Genomic DNA, 26,319 nt, shown 5'->3' with positions numbered 1-26,319 from the left:
CGTCGAAAAAAACAGCTGCCACTCGATTATCAATCGATTTCACAATAAAAACACATACTTTTGAGCTGAATTTTCATGTTTATAATATGTATGATAATTTAATACAATATTGATTTTTAAATTTACATGAAAATAATCACACAAATAGTTTACGTTACAAAAGAAAAAAAAAAAAAAAACAGTGTGCTAAAATACGTACTATGGATTAGATTTTGGAAAACAGGTAAATAATGAATTGGTGTGTGTGTGGGTGTGTTTGTGTGTGTAAGTGTAATCAATAGCGATATAATAAATATGGGAGGATTAGGAGTTAAGTGATTGTTGATTGGTTGAATGGTTACTTGGTGGGCGTTGCCAGGGAATTATTAAGTGAATTATTTAGTTGCTCCTCTTGATCTTTATCAAGACCCAAGGCCAAGGTCAACAATTTGACCACACAGCGCTGTTCATGCACATCACCCTTGTCACCAGTTGTCGATGTGATATCCTTTTCTAGTTTTAGCTTCTCTTCGGCAGCCATTAGTATACCCTCCTCAATGGTACTTTCCGATATTAAACGATAAATACTAACTGGTCGCATTTGACCCATACGATGACATCGATCCTCGGCCTGCTTATCATTATATGGATTAAAATCAATATCATGTATTATGCAAGTATCAGCTGCGGTTAAATTAATGCCCACACCACCAGCCTTGGTTGACAACAGGAAAACAAATATATTATCATCCACATTGAAATCGGTAATTAGATCTTGACGCTCTTTAACAGCCGTTCCGCCATCCAAACGACAAAATCCATGCTTTCGTATTCTCAGATATTCCTCCACAATGTCCAGCATCATGGTGAATTGGCTAAAAAGCAATACACGATGTCCCTCCTCACGAAGTTTGGGTAGAATCTTATCAAGATAACTAAATTTGCCAGAATCAACAATTAAATGGTCGGGAATTTTCACATCATACAATTGCTGAGAAAAGAAAACAGATATGTGACCAACTATAACATAAAATCAATCAAAATTAACTTACATATTTGTTGCACAGCTGATATACTTGGAAATCGGACATAACAGCCAACTCTTCAAATATATATTGCTCATTGGTTTTCTTATAGGAACTGCTGTTCGCCAGACGTTTGGAAAAACCACGCAATTGTTCATCGGTAAAATAGTGACGCATCAGCAATGGATGATTGGCAATGCGACGCATTTCCATCATTATGGCGATGCCAGCTCGATCACTGCTACCACATACAACGCCTTTGTTATTGGAATAATAATCAATGAGTTCATGATAGTATTGTTTCTGTTGACTACTCATTGGAACTTTTTCCTTTAAAGTGAAAGTGAAATAGTTAAAATTTGTAATAAAAACTAAGAAGAAATCGTTTTTTCTTACCACATAGCTAGTCTTTTTAGGCAGGTTTTTAAGAACATCTTTTTTTAAACGCCTCAATACAAATGGTTTCATGATACGTTTAGCCCTTTGTATTTGGGTCTCTTGGAATTGCGACACTTCCTCTTGATCGCCATCACTTTTACCTTTCTATAAAGACAATAACAAATGATGTTTTAAATGCTTTTAAAATCGTGTTTTTCACTTACTTTGACAAACAATGTTTTGATATCTTCAATGCTTTTGGCAAAAAACTTTGGCATTACAAAGCAGAGCAAAGATATTAATTCCAATAGATTATTTTGTAATGGTGTACCAGTTAATAATATACGTTTTCCAGCATTGATGGTAATCAAATTGGCATAACGCTGTGTCGTCATATTCTTTAACATGTGAGCCTCATCAAAAATAACATAGTGCAGCTTACAAACACGAAACATTTTTCGTTCCTCTGGTGTAGAGCCAACTATGTGGTAACTGCAAAAATAATTAAATAAATACATTTATGTATATGTTTATCAATTAGAGTTGCTTATAATCTATCTATCACCTCACGACTCTTTAAATTAAGGACTTTATAGATATGTTATAAAAAGGAACAAAAGAAAACGTTCTCGATGGAATTTTTAAAGACTTTTTCTTATAATTTTCCAAAAACTATGCAACTTACAAATATATAAATTATATGATTGATATGGGAAGAAATAAGAAATATAATCAAAACTCAATTCTATTTTAATTTTTGCCAAAATGATACATGGTAATTTTTATAAAAAGGAAAAACAACAAGTAATTTTAATACATGATTATTATAATCAAAGTCATAAGCAATTAATACTTTTTTTGATTAATATGTCGTCCTACATCAAGGAAGATTAAGATTTTGTGTAAATAAGTTGTAAAAACTACCTAAAGTTAAAACGATACAAAAAAAATCTATCTAAATCAATCTTATTTATAATCTTAAATCTTTATATTTGCGAAATTTAAAACGTTATCACAATATGACTATTTTCCTAAATGGACGGATCCAGATGAAGAGTCTGGAGTCAATATTTGAAAAAGTTATTAACTTTGTTCAAGTAATTATACCCTCAATAAGTGAATCTTTCGAATTGTCAAGTAAGTTTCATAATTCTGAATCGAAATTTACTTAATTTTCTAAGCGTAAATATTTTCTACATCCGTCCATGTTTTTTTCTACCCTAGCTAGAGTCAAAATCAAAAGAACACTTAAAAAACACATATATAACACAAATGAAACCGATTGAAAAATTATGAAATATAAATGATACATTTTCTCACAAAAAATCAATAAACAAATTTTGATTGAATTTAAATTGGTTTGGATTCCCAATTCTTAATATTCTATAAACCTTAATTCTTATATGTTGAAAAATAATTACTTACGTAGTCAATAGAACATCAAAACCTGTGAAACCATCTTTAGCAAATTTCGCACGCATTCGACGCCTTTCATCCTGAGAGCCATGATATTTCATAACAACCAAATTGGGACACCAACGTTCAATTTCCGCCTCCCAATTGTCCAATGTGGATGAAGGTACAACAACCAAATGCGCCGCCTTGCTCAGGCAATTCTCTTTAAGATAAGCCAGAAATGCTATGATCTGTATAGTCTTGCCCAGACCCATTTCGTCGGCCAGAATGCCATTCATTTCCTGCTTATGCATCACTGTAAGCCAATTTAGGCCAATTATTTGATAGTCAGCCAACTGCAAGCTAAGAAATAAAAAATAATAATTTTTTAAGAACAATTAATGACAGTAGGGCAATTTTCTTACCCGCTTGAAAGGATTTTTGGCTGTTCGACTATACCAGCACCATTCGCTATAGCCGTTTCGAGACGATTAACCATATTGTTGCATTTATTTAAAATTTCAGCGACTGTATTTTGCTTGTTTATCAACTCCTGGGCATAGTTAAGCAAATCACCAGACATTTTGTTACTCTCAAGCTTGCTGCGTAATTCGGACCAATCGTTGAATGGACGCAATTCCATAATGACGGCTGCTTTCTTCTCGGACAATGTTTTTACCGATTGCAATTCTATTATGCTGGCCGAGTTCATAAATTGGAATACTTTCTTACGTTGACCTGTCATCTTGGTGGACATCTCAGTGTCACTGTCATCACTATCGTAGACTTGATCCTTGGATTGTTTAACATCTTCATCACCAGAATTATCATTATCGGAGTAATTGTTTGCGCTGGATTTGGTTCCGTTTGAACTGGGCTTCATTTTCGGTCTATCAATGGGGCCATTTTGATGCTTGGGCCTACAATGATCCCTCAGATAGCGTATCGAGGCAGCCACATCCCAATTTGTTCGAGATAATGACTCTTGAATGGCCTAAAATGAAACACAAAATTGTTTCCTTTTAATCTGCTTGCAGCAAAGTTCGCGGTAAAGTAAACGAATGTCGATTAATAACTGACCTATGTATATCGATAAGTCGATATACTCGCACCGCCACCACCTCTCTAACCCCGCGCGCAAAATAAAATAAAACGAAACCAACCGATCGCATCATGATTCTGTCTCATGGGAAAACCTTTATGCTATATTCCTTCTACTTACCATTGTATCATAATTTGGCGAGATTTTGGCAGCTGCCATGTAGCGCTCCTCCTTCTCCTTAACCGAGAGCTCTATTTTGGTTTTTTTTGGAGTCTGGCTATCAGCACCGTCGCTATCGCTGTCCGCCATCACCTGGATACGCTTCCTGCCTGGTAAACGCTCTGCAAAATATGTTATTCCGCCACAAACACTTAATATTCGAAATCATTTGACCTGACTAAAACATCCACAACCATACCAGTTTTACTTTGCGAAGCTGGGGACGATGCATTTTTGTTAATGCGAAATTGCCGCAAATCACTTAAACTTGATGACGCTGATGGCTTGGACTCCGACGTTTGGCTGTCCGACATGTCTGGGCTAGACGTTTGTTGACAAATTAATCAATCTTTATTTACAATTGCTTTGTTTTTTCTGGCAAAATTAAACAATTTAACATCGACTTCTTTTCCTCGTTCGCACCAGTATGTGTGTCCGATATGTGTCAAATTAGTGTATATCGATGCCTTGCCGGGCCATATGTCCCAGCCAGTGTTGACATATTTTTGAAAGAGACTTTTAGCCTTTTTACAATGCTAGCCAACGAAACTCACAATTTATTTTCTAGATATGTATATATTTTGGTCATTTATTTTGCTATGGTATTTGTAAGTCATTGTTTATTTTTTTTAATTTGTTTAATATCATTGTCTTCACCACTTTTTTTTGGCTTTAATAAAAGTAATCTAGCTCGATATATTTTGCTAATATGTGACAACTCTGTTTTGTACGTTCAGCCCTGCCAATCGATTTTTCTAGCGGCGGCGAGAGCGTCGGCCATTTTAGCGAAACGTTTGGGCAAAAATATTTAGTTAACCAAAACTAAGCAGAAAATTAAGCGAAAACGGTATAATAAGCATCATGGCTGGCGGTAATACACCGCGCGTGATCCAGGTGACCAATATTGCACCGCAGGCCACCAAGGATCAGATGCAAACCCTATTTGGGAACATTGGCAAAATCGAGGAGATACGTCTATACCCGACTATAAGAGATGTCTCTTGTCCGGTGCAGTCGCGGATTTGTTATGTGAAGTACACGGACACAACAAGTGTGCCGATTGCCCAGCATTTGACCAACACGGTTTTCATTGATCGAGCACTGATTGTCATTCCAGTGCTGGCCATACCCGAAGAGTATCGTGCACTGGAAATGCTCAAAAATGGCACCATTGTACCTGGCCTTCAGAAGCCAGATTCGAAATTACCCCCCGAGGTAATTAATCGCATTGAAGGACAATTACCGCAACAGGTAATCAAGACATATGATCCCAAATTGATTGAATTCAATTTGCCGGAATATCCAGCATTGCCCTCATTCTACGATGCGAGGAAAATTGAAGAGATCCGCCGAACCATTATTGTGTGCGATGTGAAGAACGAATGGCGGTTGGATGATCTAATGGATTGCTTTCAGCGGGCAGGAGAAGTAAAATATGCACGTTGGGCGGAGAAGGATAACAAGACGTATGGGATGATTGAGTTTTGTGAACAAACCAGCATTATACATGCCCTGCGTATGCAGGGACAGGAATTTAAAGGCGGCTATTTGAATGTGTATCATTCAACGTACTCCATAACCAAGCCGGAGGCCAAATCCAATGAAGCAGCACAGGCTGAAATCGAAGAGGCCATGACCATAGTAAAGGAGGCTCAGAGCATGATATCGGCAGCCATTGATCCAGTCATTGGTATGTTGGCCAAGGATAAACGCAGGCGATCACGTTCACGGTCCCGATCTCGTGATCGTCGCACCAGCCGCTCCCGGTCGCATCGCTCGAGTTCACGGCGACGTTCCAGCCGTCGACGCTCTGGCTCCCGCGAACGGCGTAGTGTTTCACGCACGCGTCGCTCACGGTCGCGCGGTGGTAAGCATTCATCTAGATCCCGGAGTAAGCGCTCCAGATCACGACATCGTCGCAGCTCATCACGTTCTCGTCGCTCACGTTCACGCGGTGGTGGCGGCGGTGGTGGCAGTAGTGGCAAACCATCACGTTCCTCCCGTTCCCGGGGTAAACGTTCACGCTCCCGTCACCGTTCGCATTCGCGACGCTCACGATCCCATGGCACCCAGAAACGTTCACGATCGCGTGAGACTAGTTCTCGTTCTAAGAAATCGCATCGCGAAAAGCGTTCCTCACGATCACCCAGATCACGGAGCAAACGTAGTTCACCATCACCTCAGCCGGTAACCTCAAGCAGTAGCAGCAAATCCCGCAAAGATGTTATATCCAAATCCACATCATCCTCGTCGTCTTCATCCAGACGACGTGATCGTGACCGCGATCGCGACCGTGAACGCGATCGTTCGCGTTCTCCGGACTCAAGGAAACTGAAATCCATCTCCGAGGATTTGGAAGTGAAGAGTTCACGCTCAAGCGCCGACTCCAAGTCAAGGAAATCTGTCAGCGTTGAGAAATCTGACAATATGGATATATCTAATTCTCCATAGAAATTTCACAAATTTTTTGATTACACACAAAACACTTAAATATTAAGTAAATCATAAAACGAACGAAGAAAAAATCTAGTTGTCCCAATTGGGATTTTTACTATCTCTGTAAATCTTCCTTTCTCCAATTATGCGTTAGCTTCATCCCCTAAACCAAGTATAAAGAGTCAGAATTTAGAATTGAAAATTTTTGCATTTTTATTAACAATTATAGTTCATTAGATTTCAGTACTTTCACACGATTTAAATGAATTAAACACAATTTATGTTAAATCATAAAGACACAAATATTAAATTACCTATGTCCTCCTAGAAGGGTTAATTCTTCATTTTCCTCCTTAGAGACACAACAACAGCAACTTTAAAATCAAGTCTCTATCAGAGCTAAAAACCCGCTCATTTATTTAAATCTTTGTAGACTATAAAAGCTTTTTGAGAGAATCAAGTTGTGTGCTCTCAAAGCTCTACACGCTCCACCATATAAAGAGTGGCAGTCGCGATTTGAGCAACAGAGTAAAACATTAACAGCGTTGGATTACATTTTTTATTTCTAGTTATATATATTAAATAAAAGTGAAATTAAAAGAAAAATGTCTGCTGTAACAAAAGGTATTAGAAAAAAATATTTGTGATTATTTTAAAAATTTGGTTAAGGGGCGTGATGGAAGGGGAAACATTTTTTGTTGATTTCCATGATAATGAACTTTGGACTTGTTGATGTCTTATCTGCATCTGATGCCGCACTTTCGCCCCCACATAGAGGCACGGCCAGGCATATTATGAGCCGGTTAGACTTTGGACCTGTTGAATGGAACACAGAAAAAACAAGAACAAAACATTCTGTGAATAATATATTGAAATTGACTCTTAATTTATAGGTATTTACATTGTGGCTGCTAAGCGTACTGCTTTTGGTACATTTGGCGGCTCTTTGAAGGGCATCAATCAGACCCAATTGCAGACAGTGGCAGCCAAGGCTGCTCTAGAGTCAGCTGGACTCAAGGGCGAGCAAGTGGACACGGTTATCGTCGGTAATGTGATTGCGGTAAGTCAAATTGAGAGGAAGTTGGTTTCTTTACAATGGGGTCAAGATCCTAAATCCAAGCTGTTCTCCCCTGTCCAAGTAAAAGTGTTCCTAAAACTAGAATATTCGCCTATATAAGGCAAATGGAGCAAATCTTCTCATGATTTCAGGCAGAACTCTAGCAAAAATAGTCGGAACAGTGGCGAATATACTTATGTATAGGAGGAGGAAATTGGTCTTAAATATATTTCATATCCCTCCGTTGGTTTCTTCACTAAGTAGGAATCGGGGAGTTATTTTGAGCCTCTGGATTTCGGGATAACACATTAAACCAGAAAAGCTGTTACAAATAGATAGAAACAAGGCAAAAATAAATGCATTTACTAAAGTTTTATTAAAAATAACAATTAAAAGTTGTTGTTGAAGCCCCGACTCGTTGATAAGATAAAGTTTTTTGTTTTTGGCAATCTTTTTTAATCTTTTCCTGACTCTTTTTTATTTGGACAGTCCTCCTCCACAGATGGCATCTATGTGCCTCGTCATGTGGGCCTTAATTGCGGTGTGCCCATTGAGAAACCGGCTTTGGGTATCAATCGTCTATGTGGTTCTGGATTCCAATCTATTGTGAATGGTGCCCAGGATATATTGGTTGGCGGAGCTAAGGTGGCTCTTACCGGCGGTGTGGAGAATATGTCACAAAGTCCGTTTATTGTGCGTAATACGAGATTCGGAACTACTCTTGGGGCCAATTACAATTTGGAAGATGCCCTGTGGGCTGGTCTCACTGACACGCATTGCAAGCTACCCATGGCTTTGACAGCTGAAAATCTTGCTGATCAGTATAAGATTAGCAGAGAGCGTGTGGATGAGTTCTCATTGTTGTCGCAAAAGAACTGGGAAAAGGGACAAAAGGAAGGTGCCTTCAATGCTGAGATTACACCCATCAAACTAAAGGTTAAGGGAAAGGAAGTTGATTTTGTTGTGGATGAACATCCACGTCCCAAGACCACAATTGAAGGATTGAACAAATTGCCATCGTTGTTCAAGAAGAACGGCGTGGTGACAGCAGGCACAGCTTCTGGCATCTGTGATGGAGCTGCAGCTGTTGTGGTTGCCTCCGAGGAGGCTATTAAGGAATACAATCTGAAGCCTCTAGCTCGTCTAGTGGCTTTCTCCTTTGTGGGTGTTAAGCCAGAGATCATGGGCATTGGTCCAGTCCCAGCCATCCAGAATGTCCTTAAGGTCTCGGGCAAGAAACTCGAAGACATTGATCTGATTGAGGTGCGTTAACAAAAGCGAAAAGCTGTCTTTAAAAAATGTATATTCATTTTATTTTTGTTGTCTATTTCCAGATCAATGAGGCCTTTGCTGCCCAAACTTTAGCCTGTGCGGATGCTTTGAAATTGGATCCATCCAAATTGAATGTTAATGGCGGTGCCATTGCCTTGGGACATCCTCTGGGTGCCAGTGGCTCACGTATAACTGGACATTTGGTTCATGAATTGCAGTAAGTTTCCATCAACTTTATTTTATACAAATGTGAAACTACAAAATGTTTTCTTATGCCTTTCGCAGACGCAAAAAATTGAAATATGGCATTGGTTCCGCTTGCATTGGTGGCGGTCAGGGCATTGCCTTGCTCCTGGAAGCTGTCTAAATTAAAACCCATCTCTCAACACCTGCCTGCATTTATTTTTAGAAAGTTTTTTAAAATTTCCAAATAAACAAAATTTAAATTATAAGAATTGCCCACTATTATGGAATAGATTACAGATCGATAAGCAGCTCTCATGTGGTTTTAAATGATAGATTGGAGAAGGGGACTTTATGACTTTGACAAACAATTTAAAAATTGAATCTTTAAAGAAAACACAACTTTATTCATACCCTTACAAAAGAGCCATATGAAACTGAAAAGTACATTGCATAGAGAGAGGAATTTCCGACCATATCCGTCATTTCCGCCTAGACTTTTAAAGCTATGGTGTTAAAATTTAGTATGTGAACATACTTTGGTTCAGCCGGATAATATTCCCAGAGACTAATAGGAATGATGTGTCGAAAGAATTGATATTCTCAATAATTAGGCATAAAGCATTCCTTTAATTAAGCTGCCACGTAATATAGACAATACTAAACAAATTAATATGTAAATTAGAAAGGTATGCTCATATTGCTTTTGCTGATCTTTTAAAACCCTCAACGGATTCAACAATGTGAAAAAAATAGAATTTAATGATTTAATGTGAGTGTTTTAATTTTTGTAATGCTTAAAGCAGAACGATCCCGACAATGTTTTCTCGCACAAAAGTAATTTTTATACAATTTATTTTGTTTTTGCGAATGGAAGGTTTTCTTTCGTTTTTAGCTTTCTACAAGAAAGACAACAATCTATATAAAAATTTCTATGGAATCTCTTAATGTTTACATGAATTTAAAAAAAGAAACATAATCAAATAATTATTACAATTTCTTTGTTCAGTTCGTTTGAGCGCTTGTGGAGAATAACGCCAAGGCACCACTGGCCAGACCAATGGAGAAAATGTAGTTGACAAATGGAGAAATATTCTTTAGCAAAAAGAAGCTTATGAAAATGATGATAGCCAGGAAGAGGGCATTGTTATAGAAAATCGAAAAGGTGGTGGCTTCATAGTCAGCCACTTCGTTCTTTTTCCACAAGATGCGTTCATCCTTCTCCTTGCGGGTCACCTTCTTGTCATCACCCAATTGACGGTTAACCTCACGGGTGACAGCCTCCTCGCGACGGCTAGCAATTTTGTGTTTCAGCTGGAATTTAATGTTTTTGTAGGCAGTGGCCATTAAATAAGTGCTCGCTGCAGTGACCAACACAAACAGAATGGAGCTGGGCCACAAATCCATGTTATGAATGCGCCAGAAGAGCCCTAAAAATGGTATTTGCAAATGAATTTCATTCATAAATTGGTAAGAAGAAAAAAACCAACAACGTGTCACTATTCACTTACAAATGGGCACAGCGGAGACGATAAAAGCATTGCCATAGAAAAGGGCTGAGGATTTGGTGCTCACATTGCGGCTAAAATCTTGCAGCAATAGCTCTTCCTCCTTAGTAAAACCAGAAGATTGCACTTTTTGTTGTTTGCCGGAACCCATTGTAATTTACTGTAATTTATACTTTTCACACCAAATCAAAACCAAATCAGAGTGTCAGTCTGCAGAACCGCTAGTGAAAGTCGCCAACGTCAACCACTCACGAACAAAACACGAATGCAACCCGAAGCAGGTGACGTGTAAAAGCGGGTTACCGAATAAGAAACTATCGATATTAAATCGATTATATCTAGTATCAATACTATCGATTGTGCAAATTTTCAACAATAACTTTTTAATTTGCATGTGTAGTTGTAAAACAAACGAAAACATTATATTTCAAATAAGAAACTTAAGCTACGTTTTAAACATTTTTGCTAAAACTTACTTAAAAAAAAAAGAATTCGTCAATATATGTATGTGTACATGGGATGTATCGATATATCGCGAACATTTTCCTGTCGATACTATCGATCGATTATTATCTTAGCTCTAATCGATAGACATCGAGTTGTCAAAATTTTGTGGTATTTTCATCTTTATCGCGCTTTGGTCACTCTTATCACACAGCTGATCAGTTTCCGATATTTGAAATTTCTTCCATCTAATTTTCTTTTGCAAAAGTAAGTTAATTTACCACTTAAAATTGGGTAAAATATTAATTAGATGTTTTAATTAATTAATCTTAAATTATTTTATATAATTTTGTTTAATCTTTGTTTGTCCTACATAATGCAAATGATAAAAAAAGTTTCTCGTCCAAAGGTCAATTTGAAATTTTTTTGCCGATCTTGTACCCTGTACAAATATTTAAACAGAATGAATATATAACATGTAGAAAACAAGTCACTTTACACCAATCTTCATCGGTTTTCTTTTTTATTTAACTCTTGAAGTTAAACCTCTTGGACATAAATCTCTTGGGCAACCCTTCTGCCCAATGTTACATTTTACTTAATCGTTCATATTTTACTTAGAAAACTTTCGAAAATGCTGCGTTCAAGTCTATTGACTTTAACTCGGATTGGATCCAAACGGCTTATGTCCACTGCCACAAAACTGACCACAGTAGAGGTTAACGATAAGACAGGAATTGCCACTCTAACCATGTGCCGTCCTCCAGTAAATGGCTTAAATTTGGAATTATTGAAGGATCTAAATCAGTCTATTGATGAAATTGAAAGCAACAAAAGTCGAGGCCTCATACTCACCTCGGTAACTATAAAAAACTCAATGATTTTCTTTTAATAACAATCTATCTACACTTTGAAGTTTAATCCCACCATATTCTCGGCTGGTCTAGACATCCTGGAGATGTACAAGCCAGACAAAGAGAGAATACGAGCCTTTTGGACTAGTCTGCAGGATGTTTGGTTGGCCCTCTATGGCAGCAGTGTACCCACAGCAGCGGCAATAAATGTAAGCCGAAGAATCTGCTCATCATTCGAGATTGGCAATTACCACTTCTTTCTTTTCCAGGGCCACTCTCCAGCTGGTGGCTGCTTATTAGCCACTTCTTGTGAATATCGTGTGATGCTGCCAAAATTCACTATTGGCCTCAATGAGACACAATTGGGTATTGTGGCACCCAAATGGTTTATGTCTTCATTTCTGAGTGTCCTGCCGCGTCGTATAGCCGAGCGTGCCCTAAATCAAGGACGTATGTTTACTACCGAAGAAGCTCTACAGGTGGGTTTAGTTGATGAGGTTGCCACCACTAAGGAAGAAGCCATCGAAAAGTGCTCCGCATTCATTGGTTCCTTTGCCAAAGTTAATCCTTTGGCCCGTGCCCTAACTAAACAGCAATTCCGTGCCGCTGATTTGCAGCAATTGGAAAACGAGCGTGTTCAAGATTTGGAAAAGTTCTTGTTTTTCGTCAATCAGCCAGCCGTACAGAAAGGTTTAGGCTTGTATCTCGAAAGTCTCAAAAAGAAGGCCAAGAATTAAGTGAAATTCAATTTTTTTGCGTTGCATTTTTTTTAAATGAATTTTTTATACCCTTTTTTGCAATTATAAATCTTTAAGTTTAATGTTTATATCTAATTTTATGTATCAGCGTCCACAACCACATCATGGGTTATATGTTCAAATCTAGAATTTATCAACTGATCGGCTAAACAATCTCCACAGAGATTCAATGGACAATAACAACTATTGCAGCGCCAATTGGTACGCGTTACAGCTGCCTCTTCACATTCAGCACACTTGGGTGCTAAGGGATCAGGATTATAGCCATCAATCGATTGCAATTTCTCATCCCGTATGGCAGTCAAGAGTTTTACTTTTAGTTGTTGCTTACGCTTCACCTCTGTATCAATTCCTTCAGCATCGATGGTTTCGGATTCGCTTTTGGGCTCGATTTTGACTAGTGACGAAGATGTCGGAGAATGTAAAGAAACTCCATGCAGGTCGTCCAGAAGTGTATAATCATCTTCAGGCATTTGCATAGTTATATTGTGAGCCGGAAAGAATGTAGATTTACGTAAATGTAGTTTCGGTTTACTTAAACCGGGTCGTCTGTGCTTTGGTATACGTCCTGGCACTGGCATTCCAGCATCATGAAGTTTTTGAAAGTATTTCTGGACACGGCTAAACACCTGTTGGGGCGTACGATTACCCAGTGCTTTGGCTATTTTGCCAAAACGTCGCATTTCTATATCCTCTGGTGGATATTCAATTAGCAGCTGTTCCAGACGACGTTGTTCATCGTTTGTCCATAAATGGCTGTGGGTGCCACTTGCCACTTTCTTATCATCGACACCAGTTGGAGGCTGATTTGGTATTTGTGAAGCTGAGGTGGAAAAGCTGGGTATTGGCTCATCCTTCAATGATGGCAACTCTGGTAATGTGACTGTTGTCATATAATTGTCTGCAATCAAGGGCTCGTTCTTGCGCAGCTTGTCAAGCATTAATTCTGGATTCTCTAAATACAATTTACGTGCTATTTCCAGTTCGTCAATTTGTTGGTGGACACGGATACGTTGAGCCTGAAGCACAGCAATGGTACGCAATAAATTCACATAATTTTGATTACCGCGTAGAGCCAGATGCTCCGTTTCAAAGTGGAAAACATCATTGTCGTCGTCGTCCATTTCAATTTCCTGTCCCAAAACCGAAAAGTCGCCAATGTTTTGTAGCAATTGGGATGGTACAAATTAATCAATTAGTGATGGCAAAAAATGTTATAGGCATTCACAGGGTGATGTCTCATCGATCGCTAGCCAAAAACAAATTTTCTACCCAAAGTATTTGAATTAAACTATTAAGTAAATAAAATGTAATTACATTCCTTTGCCAAAAGAAAAATGTGTGGGATCCTAAATAATAACAATGCTAACTATTAATTTATATTTTCACAATATAATTTATAAAATTTTGTGTGGCCGAAAATAAATAGGTTTAACGATATCGATAAAAACCTGATCGATCTATGTATATACATACGTCCATACGTAACAGAAATGCAAAAATTTCCACAATTCCTAAAAACCAATTGTTGCTCTTTAGCCTGGTCCATAGCCAAGGTGAGCAGTAAAGTATATAGAAATTTTATGCTAATTTGACCACTTGATTATAGCGCACGGCCGTGACACAACAAAATGTAAACACTAACTCTAATCGCATCCGTATTGTGGAGGTGGGTCCAAGGGATGGCTTACAAAATGAGCCCAAATTGTTGCCAGCAGCCACCAAGATTGAATTGATTGATCGTCTATCGGAGACGGGACTAACTAGTATTGAGGCCACAAGTTTTGTGAGTGCCAAATGGGTACCACAAATGGGCGATAATGCTGAGGTTTTCCGTGGCATTCGTAAAGTTCCCGGCATTAGTTATCCCGTGTTGACTCCGAATTTAAAAGGTTTTGAAAGTGCTCTGGAAGCTGGAGCCGAAGAGGTTGCTGTTTTTGGTGCTGCATCGGATGCGTTCTCTTTAAAAAATGTCAACTGCACAGCAGCTGAGGCCATTGAGCGTTTTCGTCCCGTATTGAAGGCAGCCCAAAAGCACGGTGGGATCCGTGTCCGTGGTTATGTGTCAACCGTAGTTGGCTGCCCGTATGAAGGTGCCATTTCACCATTAGCCGTGGTCAAAGTTGTTGAAGCTCTGCACGAAATGGGCTGCTATGAGATCTCCTTGGGTGATACCATTGGCGTGGGAACACCGGGTAGCGTGCGACGTATGTTGGATGAAGTGGTTAAGGCTGTGCCCCCGGAAAACTTGGCTGTTCATTGTCATGATACCTATGGGCAGGCCTTAAGCAATATTCTGGTATCCCTCGACTATGGCATTCGGGTGGTAGATGCTTCCGTTTCTGGTTTAGGTGGTTGTCCCTATGCTCGTGGAGCTTCTGGCAATGCAGCCACTGAAGATGTTATCTACATGTTGCATGGCCTTGGCTTGGAGACAGGTGTCCAGCTGGAAAAACTAATTGGCGTTGGCAGATATATCTGCTCCCAGCTTGGCAGACCAAGCGAATCAAATGTTAATCGCGCATGGAAGGGAACCACTACCACCTAATCATTGTGATTACAAAGGATCAGCATTTATCCCCAATGTAAACGATGGCATTTACTAGACATATTTGAGAATTGTTTCATATTTTTGTTGTTTTTTATTGTTAATGGACAAGCATTTAATAATTAAATTAGAATTTTTGCGCATCCTTCATTGTGTATAACGAAACATCACCGGAGGCTAGACTAAGATCAGCCAAACTTTGATTCGAAGGTCTTGGTATATGTGAGGCTTGTGCTCCTCCTCCCGTTCCACCAGTGGGTAGTTTCATCTTGCCATCGTGACGCAGTACAGTGGGCTCAACAGCAGAGTTTAGATATTTCTGTATTTTCGGCACATTTGGCATTGGCATGGGAGTACGTTCATCCACAACCTGTGAGTAAAAACAAAAAGGGAAACTTGGTTTAAAAAACAAATCAAAACTATATTGAAAATACAACAAAGAATACATAAATCGGTTCAATAGTCGGAGAATTATGAGATTAGTTAGAATAGATGATACGATTCAATATATAAAAGAATAGATGAAAGAGCAGACGATATAAATAAAATAAAAAGTGTAAGTGAAATGGCGACAATTAACATCTACTAGAAGACATTTACTACTATAAATTATATAAAAGTGAAGAAAAGAGATTTTAATTAAAGGAACAACAACTTACATGCTTAATTTTGGAACCAATATAAGCCTTCTTGGGCAAACGGCGAGCTGTGGTACGATCGATTCCATCGATCTCTGACTTATTTAAAGGATTCGTCATCTGTGCCTCATCATGGCGGGGCTTAAGTAAATGATTATTATGTTCTGACCCCTTTTCCAAGTCAGTCATCACCTCTGAACTGAACTCATTGCCTGTCTTATGAAATTGACTCATCAAAGGAGCAGTTCCAGATTTGTGGGTGTATGCACGTATGGGACTAACAATATGATCATACGTGGGTGTCTTTAGTTTCATTTGATGCCGCAAGGGTATAGCTGATGCCGTTGCCGGTGATTTTGTTGGAGTATCCATGAAGAACTTCCTTTTGGGTTGTTCCATTTTAATATCAAAGCGATCTATGCAAGATGTTGATGAAGTAACTTTCTTTTGTGCCAAAGGTGATGACTTTAATTTCGATCGAGGTGATACAACAAATGTGTTTTGTTTAATTAACTTTTTGGGTGAGCCGGTTGGTGTAATAATCAAGGCTTTGGGTGACTTTGAAGCGGTAATTTTTAGTGAACGAGCAGGAGGAGCCTTAAACAGAACTGTTGTTGGGGGGAAGGTGCGGCGGCGAAGGCTTTAGGTGAATGCGTGTTCTTGGCAGCACTGCTAGCAGCAATATATTCTAAACCCTTTTGCATCATATATTCCATTTCTTCCATGGTATTATTTAAATTAATGGATCGTGAATTTTCTTTATTCTCATCTTCCTCATCCTCTAGCTGCACACTAACATTCTCCGATTTAATGGAAGTTGTGGCCTGTTCATGCTCATATTCCTCATCTGAAGAAGATGATAATTCTATAATAGTATTTTCCATTTCGCAGGTTTCTTCAGTATTAATGGGTTCATCGATTTGTTTTTTAGGCGTGGCTTTAGCTTGCCGTATGGCTGCATCTAACAAGTGATCTACACTCACACCACCAGCCTCATCCATGCCACCAACCGATGTATCTGTAGCTGTCTCATAGCAACTGCTCATTGTAATATTGGTCTTCAATCCTCCCATGGCGGTTCGGAAACTGCTCATCAACGATGAAACATTAGTGGACGATGCATTACTGGAGACATCTGCTTCATTTGTCTCAATAATGGTTGATGGACGTAATAAGCCAACCATTTTTACTGGAGATGTCTTCTTCGACATCAAACCGTCTTGACTGACAGATGAATCATTGTCCCAAAACCGAGATGGTGCCTCAATATCCTCCAATAGTGTGTGTTCCACACCTTTTAGAGGACTTTCCATATCGATTTGTTCGTGAGTGCTTATATCTGCCATTAGCCGATTTAATGTTTCAATTTCCTTATAATCCTCTGTAAGTTCCTTTTGATCTTTACTCGAATCAATGAATTTTTGCTTATCCTCGCTTTGTAGATAATGAAATAGAGTGCTATTTGGATCGGATACACTTTTATCACACATACGTTCAATGGCAGCGAATGTATCATCTGGTAATTCCTTGCTCTGATTTCGCTCTTTGGCTAAATGGATAATCTGTTCCTTATCATCGCTATGTAGATATTGAAATAAAGTGCTATCCGGATCGGATCCACTTTTATCGCACATACGCTCCATGGCCGAGAAGGTGTCGTCGACCTCATTAATGTCAAGACTATCATCGGACTGATCAAGGGGTGGATTCAACTCTGCCTTTGGTGATACTGGCATGTTTATCCTGTAGGGACTTTCTTTTGCTTGCTCCATTATTTCTGCAGCTTGAGTTATCTTCTTAGGCGGTGAACTGAAATACGAATAAATTGTTATACGTTTACTTTTTCTCTCTTTTTTTTTTTGATTTGTTTCATGCAAACAAATTCATCTAATTTTATTCTACTTGTCAAACATCTAGCAAGGTCGAGGTATATGGCAGGTATTTACCGTTCCTTTAACAGAAATTTGCACAACTTTTCACGCCATGCCGGATTATTTTGGAATTTTCCAAGATCAGACATGATTTTAAGTGTTTTTCAGCCTCCTTTACCTAAACACGACGCCTAATTGAAGAAAATGCAGATACATCCATTCAACAACGCACGATCATTATCATCAGAACTACTTACTTCTTTTATATTTTATGTTGTAGACAAATATGAAACCATTGACATCCACAGTATTTGTTAAAAGTATGTCTTTGTTTTGTATTTTATTTTCGCTGCAACATCAGTGATCGCTTCCTCGTTTTGTATTCTTTTCCTTTCTTAGCATTTCAGAAATCGACGCTCTGGCAGAGTCGGGTAAATTTGAAAATCGATACCATCGTGTTTTTATTAGCCAGGGCTACAAACAAAAAGTATTTTTTGTGGTATGTGCCCATATGACATTTTCGATAACGATAATAAATCTTTTTATCGATGTCAAGTATTATGCACTTCATGATGATGGCCAATTAAGTTGTTCCCCACAACACCCCTATGAGCACCCAAAAGATCCTAATGCCGGTTGCCGAAAGATAACATAAAAAAGATTGTGTGAAAATTTATTTATTTCAAAATTAAAGTAGGCCACGCACAATGAATGCTTTACGGCGAAGGCTCTCTACTTTGGTGTCGTTAACCACATTCCAATTGTTAAGACGAACTAGCAAGAGGAGCCAACAACGCCTCTTTGTCGGTGGTTTTATGCTGGCAAGTAGTGGCTTCGCCACACTGATCACGTACGCAAATGCGGCGGCGACGCCTGATGATGCATCAAAGGTCAAGCGTAAGTTAAATGTGAACCGTTTCATGGCGGAGCCCATTACGGATGCTAATGTCCTGCTGGAGGATCCAGACAATATGCGGCATCGTATGGAATTGCTAATTATGGAAATTCAAGCGGAATTCTGTCGCTCCCTGGAAACGGAAGAAATGAATGGCCAGAAATTTATCGTAGATCGTTGGCATCGCAAAGAAGGTGGCGGCGGGATTACTTGCGTCCTTCAGGATGGCGATGTTTTCGAGAAGGCTGGAGTAAATATTAGCGTCGTCACTGGTTGGCTACCTCCACAGGCGGTGCAACAGATGCGTGCCCGTGGCAAAAATCTAACCGAGGGCACTAAATTGCCTTTCTTTGCCAGTGGTGTCAGTGCCGTCATCCATCCTCGTAATCCCAATGTGCCCACCATACACTTTAATTATCGTTACTTTGAGGTAGAGACTCCCGATGGCCAGAAACAGTGGTGGTTCGGTGGCGGTACAGATCTTACCCCCTACTATCTGGATGAGAAAGATGCCTTTCATTTCCATAAGACCCTGAAAGATGCATGCGATGAACATGATGCCACCTATTATCCCAAATTCAAGAAATGGTGTGATGAATACTTCCGCATTAAGCATCGCAACGAAAGTCGTGGAATTGGTGGAATTTTCTTTGATGACATCGACAGTCCAAATCAGGATGCCTGCTTCAATTTCATTTCAAGCTGTGCCCGTGCCGTTATCCCGTCCTATTTGCCCATTGTTCAGAAGCACAAAAACGATGATTACGGCAACAATGAGCGTCAATGGCAATTGCTTCGTCGTGGCCGCTATGTTGAATTCAATCTGATCTATGATCGTGGAACCAAATTTGGCCTCTATACGCCAGGAGCCCGGTATGAGAGCATTTTGATGTCTCTACCTCTGCATGCCCGCTGGGAGTACATGCACGAGCCCAAGGAAAAGACCAGAGAAAGTGAACTACTAAAAGTACTTAAAAATCCCAAAGATTGGGTATAAACAAAAATGGGTAGTTGTCATCGTTTGTAAAGAGACTTATTTTATTTTCGGGAAATGGTGCCTTTTTATCCATATAAATCTAAATATAAATGCAATATTATTTAAATTAAAAACTAAATACGATCAAAACTTGTTCTTTGTATGTAATTTGCCTTGTTAACTAATTATATTTGAGAGCAAACAAAATAAATTAAAAATGTTTTTTCTTTGCCTACAAATTTTCGGTTAAAACGAGAAATATTTATATATTTTAATTGTTAATTAACGGGCATATGTATGTACATATATTAACAATAGTTAATGTAATTGTTATAAATATACATACATATGTATGTACATATGTATATGCAATTGTATACATACATACATATGATGTACACATTTTCTGTATATTTGTGTATCACTTGAATTCGTTGTTCTCGAGTTTGAACCCCGATGTAAGTGGTATTTCTCCTCCAATGAAGCAATGGTGAAAGTTAGTTCCGTCGGGGATAATGGAAAGGGTTTGGGGATAACGAAAATTTGTTTTCTATGATTTGTATTATATGTACATGAATGTTTCTACATACAAATGTATTGATTGACCTCAGGCGCCTTGGCTTACATGCCGATCTATTTCATTCATCGGAACAGCATTTCTTAAATTGATGAAATATTATTTTTGAAAGTGTCATGATCCGCAAAAATCAAAAATATAATTTAAAAATAAAATAATTTATTTTTTTAGCTGTTTCTTTTGGCGAAAGTGAAAATTTTCTTGGAGCGATACCCCAACTGAAAGCCAAGGAAGGGATTGTTCATGTAAGAGGTGTGCTTGTAGCCCTGGATTTCCAGTGGGGGCCCAGGGAGGCACAAATTCGGAAGTGAAAATTTAAGGATCGAAAATGGACATTTGTCATATCAATTATCTTCTAAACATATTCTAATATGTTTTAAATATATGTATTAAAATATATTACAATTTCATCTAAACCTTAAATTAGTTAATTAATTTTGTTCCGCTCACAATGGTAATAAATAAAGATAAGAACGATGGAGGCGTTTGAGGTGAAGTCGGCAGTGGATGTGTGTCTAACAGGAGTGGAATTGGGGGACTTTTAGACGTTATATGTATGTATGTATACATATGTACATAGCTTAATAAATCCAAAGTGCTTTTAATAATGAAGCAACTTTAAAAGAAAAGAAATGGTTTTTGTAATTTTCATTTTAAATTAAACTTCTTAACATGTTTTAAATCTAATAGATTCAAGTTTCAAGTTAAATTTTAAGATGAAGATTATTTATTTTTGTATGGCTATCTTTTAGATTTTTGGTATCCCAAAGAGAAACTATTTTCGACTGAGGAAGTAAAAAGGATCTTAGACATTAAAATTCTTTAAGTTTAAGAGATGAAAAACAGGTTTTGGGCTACTTATTATATAAATTTAAAAAATATTTCATTATATTTTGTAAATATATTAATTACATATGTATATATGACCAATCAAAATTTGACTTACAATTAGACAATTAAAAATTTTGTCTAGCTTCAAATATAAGTTATTAGAATATAGCCTAGGTTTTTAAAAAAGTACAGTTTACACCTTTAGTCATTATAGAATGACTAATTCGCGCGGTCACAATTCTAGGGATGACGTCATCATATATGTGTATACGTATCAAATTTTTCCCATATATAAAAGTGAGGTTATGATATTGGCTTGCCATGTATTCGCCATGTATACTGTTCTGCCGGATTTCTTCAATATTCAGTTAAGGTCGGGTCAGTCTCGAATCTGTGTATGTATACCCATTTACGCACACACACAAACACAATACATTTACGTTTCCCCCATAGCACACCACATGTATAAGTGATTGTGTGTGTATACTATCAGAAACCAGAGGGATAAAAGCGGGAAATTCGCGCCAGCCGGCGAAACAAAAAAAAAAAAAAAAATGCCAAGCTACATTTACAGGGTATTTTTTGTGTAGGAGGAGGGTGAGAATAAACGAAAAATTAGACATTTTTGGTATCCTTTTTATCATAATCGTAGTTTTTATAAGAATGCTTTATTTTTTTCATTCATCTGCCGGACAGTTTTGTATAAATTGTATTTGTTTTGTTTGTTTTTGTTGTTGTTTTTATGTATGATAGCAAAGCGCGTTTGTTGTTGTCTAGTGTTTTTTCTTTGCTTTTTCTTGTTTTGTTTGTCATAAAAATGAGGTGTAACTAGGAGCTTAACTATGTAAAATATAGATTTTATTTAATAAAATGCAACAACGATGCTGCCTCCGCCAGTTTGCTGTTGATACACCTCAATGGTGTCACCCTCCTCCATCTCCAGTGAGGTTGGAGTATCGTTCTCATTGATCGGCTGGCCATCGAAACGGAAACGCACCACCTGCATGGAGAGTCCAGCGCGGTCACAATAGGCATTCATTAGTTTCCTCAACGGTGTATGCTTCTTGATTTTAAACTGTACAACGGCATTGTCTTGGCCCAAAACTTTAAGATTAATGTGTTCCGTTTCGCCAACTTTCTTTTCATCGGACATTTTGGCTGTTTGTTTGTTGGGCTGATTGCAGCAGGAAGGAAAATGAGAATAATATTAACTTATAGAGACCACTTCTAATGATGCCGGGCGTGCTGTACGATAAATAGAGAGTGAGAGACAATTGTTTTAGCAAGATACGAGACAAGACTGCGGGGGAGGAAAGTGTAATAAAAACAGGCACCGAAAATTCTGTTTTAAATATGAAAATTACTTGAACTTTATATAAACACTTTACACAATTGTATACCTAGCGTACGATGAGCCTTCAGTCTTGCTTGTTATATTTGTAAATGAGCGTTTTTCGCTGTTTCTTCTTTAAGCGGCTTCTTTCTGCTACACACGCCAAAAAATGGTGTCACTAATATCGACAACTCATTTATCGATAGGCAAAGTCTGAAAAATATCTGCAAAAGTATTTTAGAATTAAAAAATTAAACTCATTTTAGTTTTAAAAATGCAACCTTAGAATTCTATAAATAAGTTTTGACTATTTTAGATATAACAAAAATGTGTTAACATTTGCTTATGAAACAAAACATCAAAATTTATTAGGACGTTTGAAAAAAAAAAAATACCAAAATGTCAGTTGGCAAGACTGCACGAAAATACTAAGAGTTTGTACTATAAAGCGATCTGATAAATTAACAATAATAAAATAATAAACAAATATGTAGATATTCTTAAGAAACCAACTATGTAAGTTTCAAAAAAAAAAAGTATATTTATGTAGAAGTGTAGCTTTAGGCCTAGTAGGTATACATACATACATATCTAGTTTTTAAGGTTGGTTGTAATTTTAATTATCTCTCAACCTTAATATTTTTATTGAATTATTGACTATTATTATAAAAATAACAAATTCTTGGCATATTTTTGAAGGATCAAAATTGCGATTATCAGGGCAGCAATATGTCGTTATTCAAGCCATTTGAAAACAGAAATTTGCCGCCTAATTGAAAATCTTCAAAAATGCATCTTTATTTTTTTAGAATAAGATATACTTACTTTTAAAATTTCATCAAATTACACGCTTTAAAAACAATTTGTTTGCTCAAATTTTAATTGTAAACGAGATGTTTATTGCTTGCACTCAAGATTGGTACAGGAAAAATGTGGTAAACTAGACAATTTATACAATTTTTGATATTACAACGTGGCCTACTTAGTTTTCGAAATAAATGTTACATTAAATTCAATTTCCCTAGAGACACACAAAAACACAGAAACACTTTTAAATGCAAACCCCAATTTGATCCTTTTCCTTTTTTACCAATATCAAACCTTTTACTGCACACAACACACCATGAAGAAGTCCTTGCTTCCAAATTGAAAATGTTACCATTATGTATTACCAGATGAGTTGGGGGACATGGAGCAGATAGAAGCCCGAGTGTGCTAGGGATAAATCCCTTGGCACAGAAAACTCTTTTCTTACCATAAATGGGAGAAAAACTTCGAAATCTTACCAGAAGATGAAACTTACATCGTTTTGCAGTTTTCGTTTGAAATTAACTTACACACTTACAACCCATATTTAGGAGAAGAATGGAGGAGGAGATGTATTTCTATCTCTGTGAGGGGCCATCACGTTACTAGTGTTGGCCTAGAACGATGGAGGAACGGAACAACATATTAGTGAGATTTTGTGCAATTTAAACAACAGAAATTACCTTTGATGTAAGCTTTTTTAAAATTTGTTTCATAACTATTTTTTTTTTTTATATTTACATAATCTTACTTTTCGGAACTAATTTTCAGATTTTCAACTCTGATTGAAAACTGCAAAAAGATAGAGAAAATAGAAAGGGCACGAGTTAGTGCAAGTTTTGCAATATAAGAGTAAAAAAAAAAAACAATTATGTATGACAAAGAGAAAATTAAAAAAGGCCCACGAACCACCATGGGCTAAAAAAAGGAGTTTACCAATCCAAACCAAAATTCGATTCTGCCATTGATACACCATCATCTGCATGATCATCATCATCATCTGGTTATTCCCGTTAACCCCCTTACCAAAGGTGGGGAAACAAACACATAACTCGGGGCTGGCTTTATTTTTAGTTTACTTACTTTTTTTCATATTCATTAATATGTTTAATTATAATTTTGTAAATGGTTTTTGTTGTTATTAGGTTAAGCTATGCACAATTAGTTAAGTTTTGGTTTTTTTTTTTTTTTTTTTTTAGTGTAAAATGGAACCTGCGAAATGTTTACTAGAGTAGATAGCATGTGGAGCGAATTTTTTTGGGATCGTCGTCAAAAGTTTGTTTTGTTTTCTTTGCATTTTTTCTCTGTGTGTGTATAAAAGTGCATAAACTTATCGTATGAATACCAATCCCGTATCTATCCATAAGAATCTCGATCTATTGACGCCACCAGTTCTGCTCTGGGCCATTGTCAGGAGTCGAATTCGAGTTGCTGTTATTGTTGTTGGTGCTGTTGTTGTTGCGTCCAATAATGGGCGGCGGTGGAACACTAAACATATTTGGAGGCGGACGATATTTCTCCTCTTGTTGATCGTCGTCCAACTGTTCGCGTTTAACGGCAGCATTTTGATAGTCAAACGAGGGATAACCATCATCCATGGGCTCTTCTTTAATCTTAATAATGTCCATGTCACGGAAATCAGGTTTACGCTCTTTAACATCACCTCCGCTGGTATTACCACGTTCCCTCTCCCTCCTCTCACGTTTGCGTTCCCGTCTTTCCCGCGATGATTCACGTTCTCGTGACTTGGAGCGTTTCTTTTTCTTCTCGCGCTCACGTTCGCGATCGCGATCACGATCCCGATCTCGTTCGCCTCCTCGGTCACGCCTGTCTCGGCGATCAAAGTCATCGGCATAGCGATCTCGGCTGCCGGCACGACGTTTCCTTCGTTCGCGCGAACGACTGCGGGAACGGGCGCCACCAGCACCATTACCAGCTCCACCACGTCCGCCACGATCCCTGTCCCTATCGCGACGATCACGCGATCGTGACCGTCGCCGACTGTCGCCCATATTAAATGCGGCGCCGCGTCCACTACGGGCATCAAGACCGCGACCACCACCAACACCACCCGCTACCCCGCCTTCACGATCCTCACGTTCTCTTTCAAGTCGATAGCGTTCCCTCTCTCGCTCGTTGTCCTCGCGGCCAGAGTGCTTGATATTGACATCGTTGCCACCTCGCCGGGTGCCACCCAAGCCACCACCTAGTCGTCTGGGAAGCCAACCCTTTACTGTACGGGCTCGCTCCACGTCCACTAGAACACGTTTACTGTCAATCTTCTTACCATCGGCGTGCTTGTAGGCGGCATGCATATCACGCTCGTGCTCGTACTCAATGAAGGCATAGCCCTTGGGTTTACCTGACTCCTGGTCATGAATAAGCACGATCTTCTTGATCGGGCCATAAAATTCAAATTCCCGGCGGAGCTTCGACTCCGAAGTGTCATAGTTGATACGCGCTATGAATAGCGTACGAAATGGGTCTTCTGTGGCCATTTTAATCTCGGTTGGATCCCACAATGCAATTTCACGTTCCAGCTTGTAGGCTACCTGTTCGGCTTTTTCACGTCGGCGTCGCTCCAATCGCTCTTGTCGCGTCTCCACTGTTTTCGGTAGCGGTGTATCCTGTGGGTCCTCGAAATCGGCCATAAAATTTGCCACTCCCAAATAGCCGCGTGATTTTTTCTCATGAGGCAGCTTGTCTACGGGAGGCATAAATGGTATGGGCTCCCGTGCGGCGAATAACGCCAAAAGATTTGGCGGTAGATACTGGGTCATTCTTGCTAGATGTGTTTTTTTGGTTTCCTATTTTTAGTACTTTTTGTTTTTCTTTTATTTTGTTTATTACCTTTTTCTGGAAATCTAAGGAAAACATTTTTTTAGGTTATGGTTGGTTTAATGTTTGCTGTTTGCCATTAAAGTAAGCTAAACTTACCTCAAATATCCATTTGAATTGCTTTATGTATCGCCGCCGCTGCTTTTTTGGATTTTCTATTCTAATAAAATCAAAAAAAAACTTATAAAATTGCTTTTTTTTCTTCGCTGCGCTTGTGTGTGTGCAGCTAGGGATGATTTAAACCATACGTCGATAAGAATATAATTATCGATTTTATAGCCATGGTATTTTTTAGCGATTGTCGAAGCGTTTTAAAGTGCAAGGGCTGCAAACGCGAAAATAACAAGCTGTGGTTTTAGACGAACTAGTTCGTTTAACTACCCAATCGCGTTTGAAATTGAATAACTTAACTGGTAGGGTGAGATATGATTAAAATAGCAACGCATCACTTAAAA

General features: G+C 38.3%; 11 protein-coding genes across 11 annotated transcripts; 5 read left to right on the top strand and 6 right to left on the bottom strand.

Moving 5' to 3' along the window:
• Positions 1 to 58: 58 nt before the first annotated feature.
• On the bottom strand, positions 59 to 4,477 carry Etl1 (SWI/SNF-related, matrix-associated actin-dependent regulator of chromatin, subfamily a, containing DEAD/H box 1). The gene is made up of 8 exons (XM_068284394.1): positions 4,238 to 4,477; positions 4,000 to 4,160; positions 3,203 to 3,771; positions 2,808 to 3,140; positions 1,607 to 1,874; positions 1,401 to 1,547; positions 1,032 to 1,334; positions 59 to 970 (listed from the first exon to the last, which is right to left on the bottom strand). The coding sequence occupies exons 1-8, from the start codon at positions 4,350 to 4,352 to the stop codon at positions 338 to 340; spliced, it is 2,529 nt and encodes an 842-aa protein (XP_068140495.1). The 5' UTR covers positions 4,353 to 4,477; the 3' UTR covers positions 59 to 337.
• A 316-nt stretch (positions 4,478 to 4,793) lies between these two features.
• On the top strand, positions 4,794 to 6,676 carry Srp54 (splicing regulatory protein 54). The gene has a single exon (XM_068284358.1). The coding sequence runs from the start codon at positions 4,900 to 4,902 to the stop codon at positions 6,487 to 6,489; it is 1,590 nt and encodes a 529-aa protein (XP_068140459.1). The 5' UTR covers positions 4,794 to 4,899; the 3' UTR covers positions 6,490 to 6,676.
• A 139-nt stretch (positions 6,677 to 6,815) lies between these two features.
• yip2 (yippee interacting protein 2) lies at positions 6,816 to 9,297 on the top strand. The gene is made up of 5 exons (XM_068284359.1): positions 6,816 to 7,098; positions 7,368 to 7,534; positions 8,021 to 8,794; positions 8,866 to 9,020; positions 9,089 to 9,297. The coding sequence occupies exons 1-5, from the start codon at positions 7,080 to 7,082 to the stop codon at positions 9,168 to 9,170; spliced, it is 1,197 nt and encodes a 398-aa protein (XP_068140460.1). The 5' UTR covers positions 6,816 to 7,079; the 3' UTR covers positions 9,171 to 9,297.
• Positions 9,298 to 9,824: 527 nt separating this feature from the next.
• LOC137572613 (translocon-associated protein subunit gamma) lies at positions 9,825 to 10,758 on the bottom strand. The gene is made up of 2 exons (XM_068284360.1): positions 10,498 to 10,758; positions 9,825 to 10,416 (listed from the first exon to the last, which is right to left on the bottom strand). The coding sequence occupies exons 1-2, from the start codon at positions 10,643 to 10,645 to the stop codon at positions 9,992 to 9,994; spliced, it is 573 nt and encodes a 190-aa protein (XP_068140461.1). The 5' UTR covers positions 10,646 to 10,758; the 3' UTR covers positions 9,825 to 9,991.
• A 343-nt stretch (positions 10,759 to 11,101) lies between these two features.
• Positions 11,102 to 12,612, top strand: LOC137572653 (enoyl-CoA delta isomerase 1, mitochondrial). Its single transcript, XM_068284406.1, has 4 exons — positions 11,102 to 11,205; positions 11,560 to 11,797; positions 11,855 to 12,001; positions 12,062 to 12,612. The coding sequence occupies exons 2-4, from the start codon at positions 11,573 to 11,575 to the stop codon at positions 12,527 to 12,529; spliced, it is 840 nt and encodes a 279-aa protein (XP_068140507.1). The 5' UTR covers positions 11,102 to 11,205; positions 11,560 to 11,572; the 3' UTR covers positions 12,530 to 12,612.
• Atac1 (Ada2a-containing complex component 1) lies at positions 12,608 to 13,721 on the bottom strand. Its single transcript, XM_068284405.1, has one exon. The coding sequence runs from the start codon at positions 13,672 to 13,674 to the stop codon at positions 12,628 to 12,630; it is 1,047 nt and encodes a 348-aa protein (XP_068140506.1). The 5' UTR covers positions 13,675 to 13,721; the 3' UTR covers positions 12,608 to 12,627.
• A 225-nt stretch (positions 13,722 to 13,946) lies between these two features.
• On the top strand, positions 13,947 to 15,241 carry Hmgcl (hydroxymethylglutaryl-CoA lyase). The gene is made up of 2 exons (XM_068284750.1): positions 13,947 to 14,106; positions 14,160 to 15,241. The coding sequence occupies exons 1-2, from the start codon at positions 14,044 to 14,046 to the stop codon at positions 15,096 to 15,098; spliced, it is 1,002 nt and encodes a 333-aa protein (XP_068140851.1). The 5' UTR covers positions 13,947 to 14,043; the 3' UTR covers positions 15,099 to 15,241.
• On the bottom strand, positions 15,168 to 18,023 carry sip2 (septin interacting protein 2). Its single transcript, XM_068284751.1, is given in 5 exon segments — positions 15,168 to 15,468; positions 15,758 to 16,315; positions 16,318 to 17,545; positions 17,683 to 17,798; positions 17,865 to 18,023. Coding segments are annotated over 4 exon segments (2,103 nt in total). The 5' UTR covers positions 17,757 to 17,798; positions 17,865 to 18,023; the 3' UTR covers positions 15,168 to 15,225.
• Positions 18,024 to 18,187: 164 nt separating this feature from the next.
• Positions 18,188 to 19,717, top strand: Coprox (oxygen-dependent coproporphyrinogen-III oxidase). Its single transcript, XM_068284453.1, has one exon. It carries the CDS (start codon positions 18,315 to 18,317, stop codon positions 19,497 to 19,499), a length of 1,185 nt encoding a protein of 394 aa, XP_068140554.1. The 5' UTR covers positions 18,188 to 18,314; the 3' UTR covers positions 19,500 to 19,717.
• Positions 19,718 to 21,535: 1,818 nt separating this feature from the next.
• On the bottom strand, positions 21,536 to 22,444 carry Sumo (Small ubiquitin like modifier). The gene is made up of 2 exons (XM_068284558.1): positions 22,287 to 22,444; positions 21,536 to 22,131 (listed from the first exon to the last, which is right to left on the bottom strand). Exon 2 carries the CDS (start codon positions 22,037 to 22,039, stop codon positions 21,749 to 21,751), a length of 291 nt encoding a protein of 96 aa, XP_068140659.1. The 5' UTR covers positions 22,040 to 22,131; positions 22,287 to 22,444; the 3' UTR covers positions 21,536 to 21,748.
• A 1,641-nt stretch (positions 22,445 to 24,085) lies between these two features.
• On the bottom strand, positions 24,086 to 26,124 carry snRNP-U1-70K (small ribonucleoprotein particle U1 subunit 70K). The gene is made up of 2 exons (XM_068284557.1): positions 25,964 to 26,124; positions 24,086 to 25,890 (listed from the first exon to the last, which is right to left on the bottom strand). The coding sequence occupies exon 2, from the start codon at positions 25,804 to 25,806 to the stop codon at positions 24,403 to 24,405; it is 1,404 nt and encodes a 467-aa protein (XP_068140658.1). The 5' UTR covers positions 25,807 to 25,890; positions 25,964 to 26,124; the 3' UTR covers positions 24,086 to 24,402.
• Between the last annotated feature and the right edge of the window lie 195 nt (positions 26,125 to 26,319).

This window comes from Drosophila tropicalis, unplaced genomic scaffold (assembly GCF_018151085.1).
Source record: "Drosophila tropicalis isolate 14030-0801.00 unplaced genomic scaffold, ASM1815108v1 contig_393, whole genome shotgun sequence".
Lineage (NCBI taxonomy): Eukaryota > Metazoa > Arthropoda > Insecta > Diptera > Drosophilidae > Drosophila > Drosophila tropicalis.
This window is presented reverse-complemented; position numbering and strand designations above follow the sequence as displayed.